At 40.1% G+C, this 16,844-nt stretch overlaps 1 protein-coding gene and 1 long non-coding RNA gene across 5 annotated transcripts in view; both read right to left on the reverse strand.

Annotated features, from left to right (window-relative positions):
* Positions 1–435: 435 nt before the first annotated feature.
* On the reverse strand, positions 436–4,422 carry LOC149121824 (uncharacterized). The gene is made up of 2 exons (XR_016222743.1): positions 4,298–4,422; positions 436–659 (listed from the first exon to the last, which is right to left on the reverse strand). It is a non-coding gene; the product is annotated as an uncharacterized LOC149121824 (long non-coding RNA).
* Positions 4,423–5,878: 1,456 nt separating this feature from the next.
* Positions 5,879–16,844, reverse strand: part of C1GALT1 (core 1 synthase, glycoprotein-N-acetylgalactosamine 3-beta-galactosyltransferase 1) — a 43,150-nt gene continuing 32,184 nt past the window's right edge. For all 4 annotated transcript variants that reach the window (XM_051852948.3, XM_051852950.3, XM_008261701.5 and 1 more), the window contains exons 3-4: positions 13,539–14,206; positions 5,879–10,583 (exon numbers count right to left, since the gene is read on the reverse strand). In XM_051852948.3, the coding sequence (XP_051708908.1) occupies positions 10,380–10,583; positions 13,539–14,206 (872 nt within the window). In that variant the 3' untranslated portion in view covers positions 5,879–10,379. The remainder of the gene's footprint in view (positions 10,584–13,538; positions 14,207–16,844) is intronic.

A 16,844-nucleotide genomic window follows, 5' to 3' on the forward strand; every position in this document is an offset into this window, starting at 1 on the left:
ATGCCTTGGAAACACACGGCAGAGAAGACACGGAGAAGGCTGGTGAGAGGTAAGACTTCTCTGGAGTCAGCGGCTCTCTTAAATTATTCTTTGAACTTTTCCTTACAATTAAGATTTCTGGTCTCTTGAGTGCTACGGGTAATAAGGATAAGTCTTCACCCAGGGTCACACAGGACGCTAGCAGGGGCATCCCCAGAGGAAGACAGCACTACCCACCACATTAGGTGGTACAGGAGTTGACAGCTCTGGAAAGGCGGCCTGGGAGTTGGGTGACAAGAGTAATGCATTTCTGGGTACAAGAGATACTTGGGAACCTCTTGGGATGGTTGTAAGGGAGGTGATTGATGGCAATGATGATAGACAGGGTTCACGGGCAAATGTATAACGTACAGCAGAGTCAACTATAGTGTCTACACAAAATGTTACTTAAACTGATTTTTTTTTAAAGACTTGATTTATTGATTTGAAAGAGTTACAGAGAGAGGTAGAGACAGAGAGAGGTCTTCCATCCGCTGGTTCACTCCTCAGATGGCCACAACAGCCGGAGCTGCGCTGATCTGAAGCCAGGAGCCAGGAACTTCTTCCGGGTCTCCCACGTGGATTCAGGGGCCCAAGGACTTGGGCCATCTTCCACTGCTTTCCCAGGCCATAGAAGAGAGCTGGATCAGAAGAAGAGCAGCCGGGACTCAAACCAGCGCCCATATGGGATGCTGGCACTTCAGGCCAGGACTTCAACCCACGGTGCCACAACACCGGCCCCAATCTAAACTGATTCTATCAGTCATTATGAATCGAAAATCAATAAAACAGTAAAATACTGCAGAGAACTAAGAAGATGAGCAAACTAGAATAGAATGTTCACACAAAAACTCAAATTGATACCAGAATTCAGTGGAGCAAGCATGCACCCTAGCAGTTAGAGCACTGGTATCCCACGTTGGAGTACTGGGTTTGATGGGGGAATCTGGGGGAGAGCAGTGATGGGCTCAAGTAATCAGATTCCTGGCTCACCTATGGGAGACTGAGATTGTGTCCCAGCTCCTGACTTTGGTCTGGAACAGACTGGTATGGGCCTTTGGGAAGTGAGCCAGCAGATGGGGGCATTGTTTCTCAACTTTTTTTTAAAAAAGGATTCGCAAAATATATTGGGACAATTAGACAGTCATCCTATAGTTATTTTCCTACATGACCAAGCACAATAAAAGAATATTGAGAGGAATCAAAAATAACAGTGTACAGGCTGGTGCCGTGGCTCACTAGGCTAATCCTCCGCCTAGCGGCGCCGGCACACCGGGTTCTAGTCCCGGTTGGGGCGCCGGATTCTGTCCCAGTTGCCCCTCTTCCAGGCCAGCTCTCTGCTGTGGCCAGGGAGTGCAGTGGAGGATGGCCCAAGTGCTTGGGCCCTGCACCCGCATGGGAGACCAGGAGAAGCACCTGGCTCCTGCCTTCGGATAGGCGCGGTGCGCTGGCAGCAGCGGCCATTGGAGGGTGAACCAATGGCAAAGGAAGACCTTTCTCTCTGCCTGTCTCTCTCACTGTCCGCTCTGCCTGTCAAAAAAAAAAAAAAAAAAAAGTGTACAAAAATTAAACTATAAAACAGGAACAATGTTTTAAAATTAAAATTAGCATTTACTATAACTAGAGGTTACTTCAAAAAGGTAACAGAAAAACGAAACTGAAAGTTTTTTTCTGCAAAGGTTAGTTTCTCTCACTAAAATTAGAAGGTATGGATATTTTCATCTTGTAAGAGATGCTCATTTTTTTTTTTAAAGATTTATTTGAAAGGGTTACACAGAGGAGAGACAGAGGAGAGGTCTTCCATTCACTGGTTCACTACCCAATTGGCCGCAACAGCTGGAGCTGGGCCGATCTGAAGCCAGGAGCCAGGATCTTTCCAGGTCTCCCACGCAGGCGCATGGGCCCAAGGACTTGGGTCATCCTCCACTGCTTTCCCAGGCCACAGCAGAGAGCTGGACTGGAAGAGGAGCAGCCAGGACTAGAACCGGCACCTATAATGGGATGCTGGCACTGCAGGCAGCAGCCCTGAGATGCTTCATTCTATGAACTATACTTCCTATTCTCCTGTCGCTCCCCCTCTTCGTGGAGGAACGACACTAAACCCTGCCTAGGTTTCCTATCCGAGTCACGGCACCATTATGTTGCTCCCCCTCTTCGTGGAGGAACGACACAGGACCCTGCGCTGTTCTTTTGTCTGCTCGGCCCTCCACGGGTTTGCTGCTGGTTCTTCCCGGGTTGGCTACCGTCCCTTCCACCTCCGTGGAAGGGCGGTTCCCCCTGCCACTTTCCCCACTTCCGCAGGGGAGTGGCACACCACCGGCCGGCTCTCTCAGGGGCTGCTCAGGTGTTCCCTCAGATGTTCCCCTTAGATGTTCCTGGTGCATGGTGTCTCTCTCCTCCTTTATAGTCCTCTTCCACCAATCCCAACTCTGCTACCCACACGCCGAGTATGCTGCTCTCCTCCAATCAGGAGCAGGTCCTACAGTTTATTGGTTGAACTGGAAGCAGCTGTTTACTCCTCTCCCAGCGCCATATTGTGGGAGAGCAGATGCATAGAATAAGTCTTAATTCCAGTAACTTAGTCTAGTCCAAGTTGCTCCCCACATTCTCCCTTCTTCTGCTTGTCAGCTCTGACAGTCCTGAACAGTAGATAACCTCGCTCTTGGACATCGGGGTCCAGTCCCTTTAGTTCTGAGACCACTGTTGATCTAGTGAACAAGGCTAAGAATGCGCTATAGATCAGAATCAGTTATATCAACACACATTTCCTGGAAGTCACTGCTTGTGATGAGGTTTGAATCTAATTTTTTAAATCCTGGAAGGCATCAGTCTGGTCCCTTCTCATGAATTATTTCTATATAACCTCATCACCTGTGGAATCAGGTAAAAAGACTTGTGTATACTTAGCATAGGGAGCTGAGTGCCTTTAAGTTTTCTTCCTCCACCTCCACTTGAAGAAGCTGTGCTTGCATTCAATTACGTTTCCCACATCAGAACTAGGTGCCAAGGACTACTAGCAGTGACAAGACATGCTACCTTTATTATGTAACTTCTCTATATAACTCCCTGTGGTCTGAACCTCACCTCTACCAAACCAGAGACTCCTCTCCCCACCTTGTTTCAAATAAGGGGGAAACACCTTCTAATTCTGTTCCTAGTAACACCTTGCTGTCATGAGTGCCATTCAAAATCTCCAGCACCACTTTGGCAAGAGATGACATCAGCTGGGATTAAGGACATTGAGGGCAGGTTCTGAATGGCTTTCAAGTATTGAAGCCTCCCCCAACCCTTCACTGTGGAGGTCCCAGAGAAAACACTTCCTTGGGTTGCAGGAAACTCTAGGATGGTGTTGGTGTGCATTCTGTGTGCTGCCTCTCCCTCCTCTTAAGTGACGTCTAGAAAGGCTTCTTACATTGGCTAGAGGGAACGGAAGTTTATAAAAGAACATCATTAACATAAAGTGGGGGCAATGATACAAAGTCTTCATAAAAAACTGCTGCCAATGACAAGGGAGACAAAGAGGGGTAGGGGCAGGTTCAAACAGTCAGAAAAAAGGAGAGGAAGTTGGAGTTTAACTACAACCCATCAAAGAAAACAGCTTATTATAAACATCTCATCAGTATGAAAAAGAAAGTATTCATGTAACCATAACCAACTCATTCTGTACCTGGTACACACACACATGTATCATTCCAGCAAACAATACAAAATCAAGAAAGACAGTCCTGGGTAGAACTAAAGGAAAAGCTGAATCATTACTTCTACCCAAACTACTTTTTCTTCCCGACCTAACAAAGACAGCGAAGTTAGTGGAAAGTGAAATTCAGTCTACATGCTCCCGACAGCAGGATTCTGCTGTCATGGGAAAAGCAGCAGGGAAACAGTGCAGTTTGGAAAAAAGTTCCGTGGGGAAAAACTCACTAAAGTTAAAGCCTGATCAGCTGTTAGGACACTGTATCCAAATCAGTATTAAGATGGTACAGGATATAGCAATTGTACAAATGAGAAAATATTGTTAATGTTTCATCAGGCACTCATTAGAAAACTCAAGGTTAAGTTCTAGAGTGGAATCTCATTTAAAAAGACAGTTTTTTGATACTGCAAGTAAGCTGCTGCATTAAGCTAAACAATACAGAGGTAATGTATGTGAGAACTCGAAAAGGTTCATGGAAAAATGGAATTTAAAGATATATCTTGGTGTAAAAAAATAGGAGAAAGCACTATGGGTAATTTTTTCATAATACACATTTCCCATAAACTTTATGAAGACCCCACTTACTGAAAAGTGTTTCCATGTCCTAGATGAGATTTTAGTCCTGCAAACAGAAACATCAAGAACAGACTGCAGAGAGCACCAGGTTTGGCATCAGAGATGATGCAACACAGGCAGTTTCAAGAATGACAGCAGCTAACGTTCTAGGCAGCAAAACTAAATGCATGAGTTAGTAACAAATCACTCATGGCAAAGTTCACGTCTCACTAACACAGACTTACTGGAGAATGCCAATGCTGCTGAACTTGATCCACTTTAGCTGTTAAGTGTTCGTTCAGTCTTAACTAACCACTGAAAGGATTTCTCTGGGACAGCTGATACTGTCAGCATTATTAGATCTGATGAAAAATAAATCTGACGCTGAACCCTTCCCTCGAGCAAGAAAATAAATTCACATAATCCTCCTGTATCTTTTCCAGTATTATGAGGTTATACTTTGGAAAACTTATAGTGAATCTGTGTGTTTAGTAAATAAATCTCCTTTCCAATGACATCAATTAACAGCACAACTAAACACAGCTAACTGGAAAACATTTGGTTATCTAAATACGTGAGAGCATACAGCTGTGCTACTCCAGCAAGAGTGGCATTACCTAATCCAAAGAACTGTACACACAAAACTATGCTGGCACACACCAATTAGTGAATCTAATGAATATACTGGGTTACTGAAAATTGAGGCATGCTGGCTAGACTCAAGGGCTTTATGAACACTTGATAGTAACTTGCCTAGAATAATGTGGAATATAGAGCCGGTGCTGTGGCGTAGCTGGTAAAGCCACCGCCTACAGTGCCAGCATCCCATATGGACACCGGTTCAAGTCCCGGCTGCCCAGCTCTAGGCTCCTGCCTTCAGATTGGCCCAGCTCTGGCCACTGCGGCCATTTTGGGAGTGAAGCAGTGGATAAAGATCTCTCTCTGCCTCTGCTTCTCTGTAACTCTGCTTCTCAAAAAAATAAATCTTAAAAATGTAGAATATCAGGTAAATTTTTATGCATACACCAGAAGTCCTAGATACATTTAATATCAATGGACCTGAGCTCTGCATGAAATAAGCCTGAAAAAACAAGTTTTTTGTTCAGTGCATTGCCTTTCAGTCTGCTTTCACATAGGCCCAGAGCATGATTCAGCCAAGCTGTGAACATTCTTTACTACTAGGTGTGAAGAACTGCCTAGATGTAAGTAACTCCTCAGCATACAAAAGTCCATCATTCAGGTCTCAGCTCAAATGTTTCTTTCTGATGTGTTCCTGTTGCCCTATGCAGGAAACTGCTCTAACAGCTCTCTCTGAAATGTCTTGTTCACTCCTCTTTCTCACTCTCTTTCTCTCTCACACACACAGACACACACACAACAGAGAAGGTGCTTCTAACTGTTTTAAGGTATACTGTTCTAAGTCAGAGGTGGAATATTTTGTTACTTTAAGGTAAGTAATAGATATTGCTATAAAATTATGTAAACCTATTCAAACTGAAGAACTATGATTGGAAAACAATTTAAAATTTTTGGAAAAATAACCCAGACACTATCCATAAAAGATATTTATCTCACAACTGTTATAGTTTAAAAATAACCAGATGAAACAACTTTGAACATGGTAATTTATTTTATGCAGTTGTTCAAATCTGTTGCTTAAAAATTTTCAAAAGGCACTTAAAAAACATTTAGAAATACATTTTTCTGACTTAATGGTGATCACTTAAAATAAGCAAGTCACCAGACATTTTCAAACCATTCATGACACTATTACCTTAAATAATTTTAAAATTCCAAAACACAGACATTCACTATGTAGTACAACACACTGCTTAGCAGTAAGATTAGTTTCCCTCTAACAATATACTCCACATAGATTATTACTTGGCAGGGCCCTGCAAAGTTATTCAAACTTAGCTAATATCAACTGAAAACTAGGGAGGTAAAGGAGCTGAAAAATAGAGCAGTTCTCTCAAGAGAGTTTGTAAAATTTCTTCTTCCCATCTGTGTTAAAATTTTTTTCAACTCAGATATAAATAACTCCTTTTTTTAATCAACAGAACTTACATTTAGCATAAAATATACCACAGATTGTCCCCCAGATTTCTTAAGTACAGTTCTGTCAGGTCTACTGTAAGGAAGTAGAGAAATGAAGCAGGGTTTTGCTGTTTGTTTCTGAGAAAAGGGTGAGTGGTGACAGGATCAATGATTGTAGATGTAGAAATAGTTTAAAAACTATAGGCTTTGAAACAACACAAGCCTCCTGAGAGCCAACAGGCATTATTCTTAGATGTTTACTTTCAATCTCATAGGGAAACCTATAGTTAATTAAGCCAAATTAACCTTGTAAAGGCAGCTTTAAGAGTAGCTAGAAAACAGAAGTTAGTTTTAAAAGAAATAAAGAAGGGTGTTAACAGAAACAAATGATCAAAGACAGAACAATGGTCTAACAAACTGAAACTTTAGAATAAAAGGTTAGATAGGAGCTACCACACTGAGGATTCTTTCAAGTACAGTAGCGCCTCAATCTGGTAACAGTGGTTTGAGAGGCGCAAGGAAGTGCAAAGCTGATACGCAAACAATTATGGAAAGTAACCAGTTAGCAAATCCAATGCCCAATCTTAATTATCATATTCAAAAAATATTAAAAACTGGTTAGTGATTTATTTGTGAAGCTTTTTACAGTAGTAAAACCTCCTCTGAAGTTTTAGGATTTGGAAGGAAACTCTGGGACAAAAATTTGCCTTGTATCTATGAACTTGCCATTAGAGAATACACGAATACTGCTGTAAGAGAACCCAAGACATCAAAGCCTTATGTTCTGAGAGCACATCAAAAGCATTCGCTCAAATGACAAAGATCTTAATCTAAGATGATAAATCATTATCATGAAATCTGGTTTGATGTACTCTATCAAATACTAGAAGAATTTTTTTTTTTACTTATGTCACCTAAGACAAATGATTCTTAAAAGTGATGAAATTTTAAATTGATATTATGAATTAGCAGGAAAATGCTCTGCATATTATAAAATACCATTTTGCTACCCCTATTTAAAAACTCTAGTTACAACAGTGGACACTTTTGATTACATTTATGTATGCTTTTAATGAAGCAGTATGTACTTATTAATACTTAAGGAACCCTGCCTGCCCCACTGTGAAATTGCTGAACTTGAGAGAATTACAGATTTTACTGTGGGCTTTGATATCAGTCTGGAGGAGCTAAAGAATTTTGCTAAAATGAATGATCCAGTGACCACTGAAATTGTATTTTAAGTATTTTACACTGAATATAGTGTAATCCTGGACTATACTGATTTAAAACATTAGTTATTTAAGTGTTCGAAAAATATGTATAGTGCAGTAAGTAACCTTTGGTGTGTGCCAGATGTCGGCACCAGAACCATGTAAGTAGTTGGGTTCTCAAACTAGGGTGAAAATGATTCACCTCTAGTGCTTGTTTAAACACAAATGCTGGGCTCGCCTGCAAAGTTTCTGAGGCAGTGGCTGTAGGGTGAGGCCCGAGAGAGGCTGCATCTTGGACAAGTCTCCAGGTGGTACTGATGGGGTTTGTTGGGACCACACCTTGTGGCCACTGCCCTAGGCCGTCTAGTAAGAATGGAGACTCCTGGGCAACAAGCTAAAGTTAGAGATCTGGTGGACTAGGGTTTTGAGATCTGTACTTCAACAGTTCCCAGGCAAGAGTGAGAGACTCAAAATAAGAACCACTATGACAACAATTTGGCTGGTTAATCTAGTACTGGTTGATGTACTGTCACATACTATAAATTAAAATGGAAATAATGCTACACGACTAACACAGGACTTGAGCGTAAATCCTAGCTCTGTTAGCTCCTAGCTTTGTGACAGTGGAAAAGTGATCTTAACTCTGAACTTCAGTTTCCTCATCTATAAAATGAGATTATCACCTAAATGGTGAGGATTCACGCTGATACACACAGAGCATCTAAGCACAGTACCTGTCAAATAGTAGGCACTAGATAAATGCCAGCTATTACTTATAAGTAATGTATAAAATACTTACTTCAGTGTCTCATTTAATCATCTATTTAAATATTTACACACAAAGGTAAGAGAATAAAAATAAAATCTTATTGCTCCCTGTTCTGGGCCAGTGTTCTGAGCCTTACATACATGCACTTATTTAATCCTCATGTAAATCCTGTGAGGTAGGTAGTAGTAATATCTAACTTACAGACAAGGAAACTGAGGCACAGAGAAATAAGTAAATTGCTCAAGGTAGCAAAAACAGTGATGAAGCGAGACTTTCAACCCAAGCTGTCTAACTCCAGAGCCCAGGATTCTCCTCAACATTTACCTTTTTATGAGTAAATTTTAGGGTTTCTGGATGTTTACGATAAAGAATTTATACTTCCAGTAAAGAAAAGAAGCATATATAAAAATTTCATGTCCACATCACGGTGAAGAGCTAGCTGTTCAAAGAACAGAATGAATACCTTGAATTCTTGGCAGATGATACTATCATGAAAACAACAAACAACAACTGAACAGATAACAAGTGGTACGTGTTTTCATTATGCAGAGAGTACTCCACAACCAGCCACTGAAATGAACATCTTCTCAACAGACCATCCAGGGAGGTCATGGTTTTGACATGTTTTGGCACAATAAATATATTTAGGGAAGCAGCACAGTCAATGGTGTGACAGCCAAGTAAAGTTAGCATAATGACATGAAAAATGCAAATAATTTGTAACATAAAAAGTAATCTGATAAAGTCTAATATATTCTGTTACAATACACTCAGCACTTAGATTACTAAAGACAACAAAAATTGAGAATTTTCTTTCCTTCCAGAAACTCTTTAGGGAGTCACTACAATGAAAATGGAATTACTTGTGACTATTTTTGACAACATTGTTGGATGGGTATTCTGCTGTCCACTGGCAAGACAATTACCCCACAATTGTAAGTCGGCATCAAACTTTCCATTGTGACCCATAAAGTATTTGGTTTTTAAATAGGTGACAGTTTAGCTTGTTTAAGCATTCTGCATTTTCTAATGTTTTTAATTAACAAAATCTCCCATTCAAAATATCTTGCCAGAGTATTAGCCACCTGCGATCCTAAAAGTGCTTTACAAACTTTGCTTTAAACAAGTTATCTCTCAACAGAAAAATAAAATGAAATATAATTATGTAATTGGAAAAAGTTTTAAATAATCAATTTAAAATGTCACTTAATGATTCCTGAGAGTGGCACTGATACAAAAGAATGCCTAAACGGCATGAAATTTACTTATTCGTTACCTAAAAGTAACGAGAAATGTGGGAACCAAGTAACTTAAAATGCATGTTTACAGAAAGCTATTAATGCTGTGAGTAAATAAATATTAAAAGTGGAGAATAGTATTCAAGAGTGGTTAAACATATTTAGAAAAGAAATAACCAGGAACTGGAGGGTTAACTGCTAATTAGAACCCAGGATACAATATAGTCAAGGCCCAGGATAATTTCAAAATGTGGTTTTATTAATGCACTTTAGGAGAAGTGCCATTCTTACTCTACGTTCTTCTGGAAGAAATACTGCCAATTATAAATAATCTCAGCCAAACTTTCAGTTGACAAAAATGCTGTTTGTTGGGGTTTGGTTCATTTATATCATACTGCAAATATAAACTCATTTTTTGAGTTTATAAACAACACTGAGCAACAATATTTCCTTCTAGAATTTTCTTTAAGGCAGATCAGTTTAGCATCATGTGTGTTACTAACAGTGCAGTACTGCTCTAGCAATTAACTGTTTGAGTTTCTCAGTGACAGTAATACACATGGTCAGGAACAGGCAACAAAATCTCTCCTGGTTCCTCTCCCTGGCCACCATTTTAAAAACACAAATTATTCATATATATATATTTATATATTACTGTATGTATCAAAACACATTTTAACAGACTTCACAGCTCATTTAAAGCTTCAGTTTACAGTCATTTATATGTCAAAGATCTCTATTATGGAATGGTCACTTAGAATTGCCCACTGAGATTCCAGGGTTCTGTATGTCAAAATGCAGAAGTCCTCCTTCAATGCAATGACAGACATTTTATCTCTGTCAATTCATGGTTTCTTTCAAGGGTTTCCTAATTTTACTTTTGAATCTTCATTTTTGTTTGCTTGACTTATTTCCTTTAATATATTTTCAGGTAATTCAGGTTGGTATCTGTATAAATAACCATATGGACGAAGATGATAAACGAGGTATTCTAATTCATACATAGTTGTAGAATCAACATAATGAAAAGAAACTGCAAGATCAGAACAGCAACCTGGACCCTAAAAAAAAAAGAACAGTGGAAACACGCATTGTTAATAAAGCACACTGCTAACATACTAAATAGCTACTTATCAAGGAAATGCACATTTTAAAAGAATCTAAGCGTGAAAGCTGCCAAGGTAAAGCAGAGGCACCTGACTTGCTACAGTCATTATTTTCATTATTTATTATTTATTTAACTTATTAGAAGAAAATGAGAATCTTTCAGAGTTTCTGACGATTTAAAAACAAGAACAAATGCCAAAGTATTTCTAACTAACACTACTACATTCTTCAGTTTTGCAGATAAAATTCTTGAGGCTTCTTCAAGTGAAAGGGGCAGCTACACAAAAGATAAAGCTTTATTTCTCCAACTTCTGCTTTCTTTTCCTAACTCTCTCACTGGAACTTTCTGCTTGGTTTGGTCTTGAAGAGACAACGACTTGAGCATCCGATGACTATAAGGCCTGGCCCCGCTGTGTATCCCCAACCTAATACTTTATATAATCTCTGTAAGCTTCTCTTTACTCATCTGCAAAAAGTGGTTGCTTAAAGGAAACAATGTGTATAAAATATTTGGGATTATGATTCCTTATGATAAATTCTCAATATTATCTATTATTGATAAAATAATCACATTCAGGTCCCATCAGGATGGTCAGTTAGGTTTAAAACTGTTCAATTATCCAGTTCTCATAGATTGCTTATTGGGTTGGCATGAGAAAAAGCTGAAAATAAAACAAAAATTTGTAATAAATGAGAAGGCAAGAAAACAGAAAAAGAAACTGATTCAGAATCAAATAGTCACAAAGTCAGTCCTGGGACGTGGCAAATGTTTCATCCAGCTGACCCCAACTAAACTTCAGACTTGGACGTCTTGGCAAGGACCAAGGGAGAAAATCTGGCAAGTTCTCAGAGAAGATTCATAGTCAAGCAGCCTGAATTTCCTGAGTGGTATGTCATCTGTTAAATGGAGAATCACTGTAAGGATTAGCTATCCTGTCTATGTAAGTCACAAGGAAACTGGTGGTGGACAGCAGAAGCAGCAGGGATTGGCTTCAGCGTTTCTTTTTACAGCTAATCACCCACAGCCAAGGTCAAACGTCCTAGACCTCAGCACTACTGACATGTTGGGTCACATAATTCTTTGTTAAGGGGGGCTGTCCTGTGCCTTGTAGGATGCTAAACATCTAGTGGGTTTATAATTCAGTGAGCTTCTATCCACTAGATATCACTAGTAACCTCCTAGTTGAGACAGTGAAAAAATCCAATATCACATGGTATCCTATACATGCATCAGTTAATTTTTTTTTTAATGTCTCCAGACCTTGGCAAATGTCCCTGAAGAAACAAAGCTGCCTCTGGTTGTAAACCACTGTTCTAGCTGATGATCTGGAAGCACTGGCTTGTGCAGAACAGAGCGGCACCATGAAGTGTTCTTATTTGCATGTTAAGGGTCACAGCAAACAAGGCAGAGAGAACTAGTGACTCGCCTAAAGGCATTATTAATAACAGAATTGAGTCTAAAAGCTTACTTTCATGGTTTCTGGCTTCAACACAGCAATGCTTACAATAGTAAAAAGTTTACTAAACAAGTATCAGCAGAAGAATGTATAAATTATAGTACATTCATAGATTAGTCAACCGTTTAATAAAGCAGATACATATTAATGCTGATGAATCACAATGTTGTATGAAAAGGGCAACTTGTACAAAGATGCATATGATATAGTTAAATGTATTTTAAAAACCCATAAAACAATACTGCATTGTATTTGTGAATACATAGAACAAGTAGGAAGATATTAAAATGTGCATGGTAATAAGCAAAACTAATTTCATGATAGTGTTAACTCTAGGGAATAAGGTAAGATAATCAGATTGGGGAAAGCATGTAGTCCTCAACCATACACAACATGTTTTTCTTTCAAAAATTAAGTAAATGTGGCAAAGGATTAATATTTAGTAAAACTGTCTGCTGGGTACACAGTATTATACTCTTCTCAAATATCTGTATTTCTGGAATTTTCATAAAAAGGGATCAGTCCATAGCCTGTTCCCGAAGTCTCCCATTTTAAGAGGCTTTTTTTTTTTTTTTTTTTTTTTTAGATTTATTTCATTTATTTGAAAGAGTAGTAGAGAGAGAGAGGTCTTCCATCCACTGGTTCACTCCCCAAATGGCTGCACCAATCTGAAGCCAGGAGCTTCTTCCGGCTCTCCCAGGTGGGTGCAGGGGCCCAAAGACTTGGGCCATCTTCTACTGCTTTCCCAGGCCACAGCAGAGAGCTGGATCGGAAGAGCAGCAGCTGGGACTAGAACTGGCACCCATATGGGATGCCTGCGCCACAACACCAGCCCCTAAGAGGCCTGCCTTAGTCAAACCAGAGTACTCCATCCCCTTGTTGCCTTTCTTTTTCTAAAAGACTCTTAACATTCCCTGAATTCATATTAAATCCTTAGCTAGTTTGGCTGTGTTCACTCACTTCTCCATTTTCAATGGCTGACATACATAGGACCCAAAGATAGTAATTAAATGATTACTGCTGATGCCCCTGGTCTCATCTGTTTAGTTATACTATCACTCTCTATAAAAAGGAACAAGGGAGATTCCTAGTTATTGGCACTAAAGACAATATATTATTTTTTTTTGAATCAATGAAAGTCAACCAGAGAGACCAGCATTATGGCATAACGGTTAAGCCAATGCCTGCAAACCACATGGGTGCCAGTTCTGAATCCTGGATGTTCCACTTCCGATCCAGTTCACTGCTGATGTGCCTGGCACATCACATTCACGTGAAAAACCCAGATGAAGCTTCAGACTCTCGGCTTCAGCCTGTCCTAGCCCTGACCATTGCAGCCATCGTGGGAGTGAACCAGCGGCTGGAAGATCTAACTCTGCCTTTCGAATCTTAAAAAAAAGGGGGGGTGGCAACCAGCACAAGTATTTATAGTAATAACATTTCTAAACTTACCTCTATAGGAGGATAATAGTTATAATTCCAGTACCAAAAGGTTCTGGGGAGATAACCTTTGATTAAGTGGTGTTCCGGTACAAAGGGATGAAAAGTTTCTTTTCCAGTGGTATCTCTGGAATCTCCTGCTTGGACATTTATAATTTCCATGCATCTTCCCAGTGCTAAGTCTTCAATGGAGGAACTATGTGTACATTTGTCTGTTTTGAATGCATCAACAAATCTCCGTAGGGCTTCTTTGCTTAGTACATATCCCGCTCCTCCACTCATGTAGCCCTGCTTTACATAGGGCTTAAATCTTCTCCCGAAGTAAATGGGTTCTTCAGGGTCATATTTTGAAAGAAGCCATCTCAAGTTGTCCAGTATGACATATGTATCATCATCAGCTTTCAGAAACCAATCGGCATCTTCTAAATAATGGTCATGAACATACTGAAAAGCTTTAATTGTTTTCCAGTATAGCTGATCTCTGCCTTCTTTGGTTTTTAATCCCACGGTAGGGAAGTCTTTATTTTCTTCTGAACTCATAAACAGCACTTTATTACAACGCTGGGCCCATGTTACTTTGACGTGTCTGGCCTTTTTCTCTAGATTTTGAGGGCCTGTCATAACCCAGCAAAGAATTTTAACTTTCTGATAGAGGTTTTCAGCGATGTCTGTGTTCTCATCTATTAAACAAATATTTTTAAAGAGTTATATTTACATAGGCAGAAAATCCAAATAACTTGCATTGAAAACATTTTGTAAACAATTTCAAAGACCTTCCTATCAGGATTCAGCTGAAGGAAAGCAAAACTTAACCAAATGTGAACTGACATTCTGATTGGTTTAATGTCAACCTTACCGAGATCACTGTAGCTAATAAGAGCTGTCACTGTGACCTAAATTGTTAATCAAACTGGTTTGGGAACTTGCCAGAAAGGCAGATTTCAGGCCCCAACTCGGACTGGATCAGATTTTTTGTTTTATAAGTTGTTCTAGCAATTCAAACATGTTACATTAAGTATTGCTTTCAGTAGTCTCTGCTTGGCATTTCATGCTACGAGCTCCAGCAGGTTTTCAATAGAACACCGACAGGAATTTCTCAGTTGCTGAAGGGACACCTGAAGTGGCAGTTCACTTCTGAAGCTTGCAAAGTCCACTGTTAACAATTTCCTTTTTCCAGAAGTTTTATTTATTTGAGATATTAAAAAGATTTATTAGAGTCAAAGAACTCCAGCCAGAGCAGCATGGAGAGGGACTTCCAAGAGAGGAAAAACCCAAAGGGCCCCATAGCACTGGGGTTTTTAAAACAATTTTGAAGGAAAAAAACTTGACAAAAGTTGTATTTTTACTGTTGAAAGGCAGAGTGACAGAGATAACTCCCATCTGTTGATTCACTACCCGAATGCCCACAACAGCCTGAGCTGGGCCAGGCTGCAGCCAGGAGCTCAGAACCCCATCAAGGTCTCCCACATGGGTGGCAGGGACCTGAACACTTGAGCCATCACCTGCTGTCTCTCAGTGGGCACATGAGCAAGAAGCTGGACTGGAAGTAGAGCAGAGATTCAAACTCAGGCAATCCAATATAGCATGTGGTGTCCCAAAGCATAACCTTTAACTGCTTGACCATGCCCACTCCACTGATAAGAATTTCTACAAGGACCCTGAGGTAACCGTGAAGGCTTTCAAGAGACCCCAGTTCAAAGCAGAGGAGTTAATGCATGGCCAAACTTAGTTCTGATGCTAATATACTTCAGTCCAAGATGCAAATCAATCAGTCAGCCACACAGCAAGGGGTACAAGTGGAATTTCCAAGACTGTCTTAAAGCTTTATTTTTAAAAATTATCACTTTGTAAAGAAATGAAATGAGGACCTGGGAGTTGGCATTGTGGTACAGCAGGTTAAGTCGCTGCTTGTGATACCAGCGTCCCATAGGAGAATGCTGGTTCAGATGCCCAGCTGCTTTGCTTCAGATCAAGCTTCCTGCTCATGTGCCTGGAAGGTAGTGGATAATGGCCCAAGTGCTTTGGGCTCTTGCCATCCACATGGGAGGCCCAGATGGAGTTCCTGGCTCTGGCAGCCATTTGGAGAGTGAATCAGTGAGTGGAAATCAATCTCTGTCTCTCTCTCTCTTGTTCTTTTAAATAATTCTTTAAAAAATAGGGACTTTATGCCAGAATACAAAGCAATGTATAGCTCCTTTCATGAGGGATGTCTTATACCTACTCCCCTCCCCCTGCCGCCGCAGCCACTGCCACCACAGGAGTCCAATTCAGTAAGCAGTGAACTGAAGGACTTAAACTGACTCACATTCTAGTACAAACTTCTTTTCTGGGTGTAAACAATTCAAAGTGATCAGGCCAGAACCCCACAATCTGAGTAGCACTGATGTGGAGAAAGAGCTCGATGATGAGACTCTAGACCAGTGCTTCTCAAATTATCTGTGGTAAAGGACCAACCTTTATTCCTTACAATTAGACCTATACTTTTGTGAAAATGCATCACTTGAAAAAGAAACACAAGCCCTAAGTTTTTAGACTCAGATGAAATTACTGTGTCAAATTCCTATAAAAGTTTAGTTTCAAGCATAATATTTAGTTGACCAGTGTAAGTCTTGCAACCCACAGTTTGAACAACAATTCTCGAGGCTGTACCCACAGGAAGTATACCCTTAAAGTTAAGATCAAATAAGGAGTTACAAAGGCTTGGACCTGGGAAAAAAAAAAAAGGGTATAATCCACAAGTAACTGAGAGGGAATCAGAAGACAAAGGGTGGGGTTATCATGAAAATATTCACATACCCCTCCAAATTCCAATAATTCAATCTAAAAGGACAAAACTACGTAATTTTGTCAGAAAACATTCACACTGCATATACTTGCACAGCCAACCTTTTAGCTCCACAGATACACCAATCACTGAATGGACACAATGGTGCACCCCAGGATCCCCAGTATGTTTCACTTAAGACAGCTGTTGGGGCTGGCATTTTCATGTACTGGGTGATGCCACCACTTGCAACACTGGAACCCCCTATGGATGCCAGTTTATGTCCCGGCTGTTCCACTTTCAACCCAGCTCTGTTAATGGCCTGGGAAAAGTAGCTGAAGATGGAACAAGTATTTGGGCCCCTGCCATTCATATGGGAGGCCTGGATGAAGCACCTGGCTTAGTTTTGGCCATTGGGGCCATCTAGGGAGTGAACCAGTGAATGGAAGATCTCTCTCTGTCTCTCCCTCTTATATATATATATTTTTAAACTTTTTCCTTACTGCTGAGGTCTAGTAGATTCTCTCATTCTTCCAACTACTCATTAACTGTAA

The sequence above is a fragment of the Oryctolagus cuniculus genome, chromosome 16, assembly GCF_051225735.1.
Source record: "Oryctolagus cuniculus isolate XC-2025 breed Fujian yellow rabbit chromosome 16, ASM5122573v1, whole genome shotgun sequence".
Lineage (NCBI taxonomy): Eukaryota > Metazoa > Chordata > Mammalia > Lagomorpha > Leporidae > Oryctolagus > Oryctolagus cuniculus.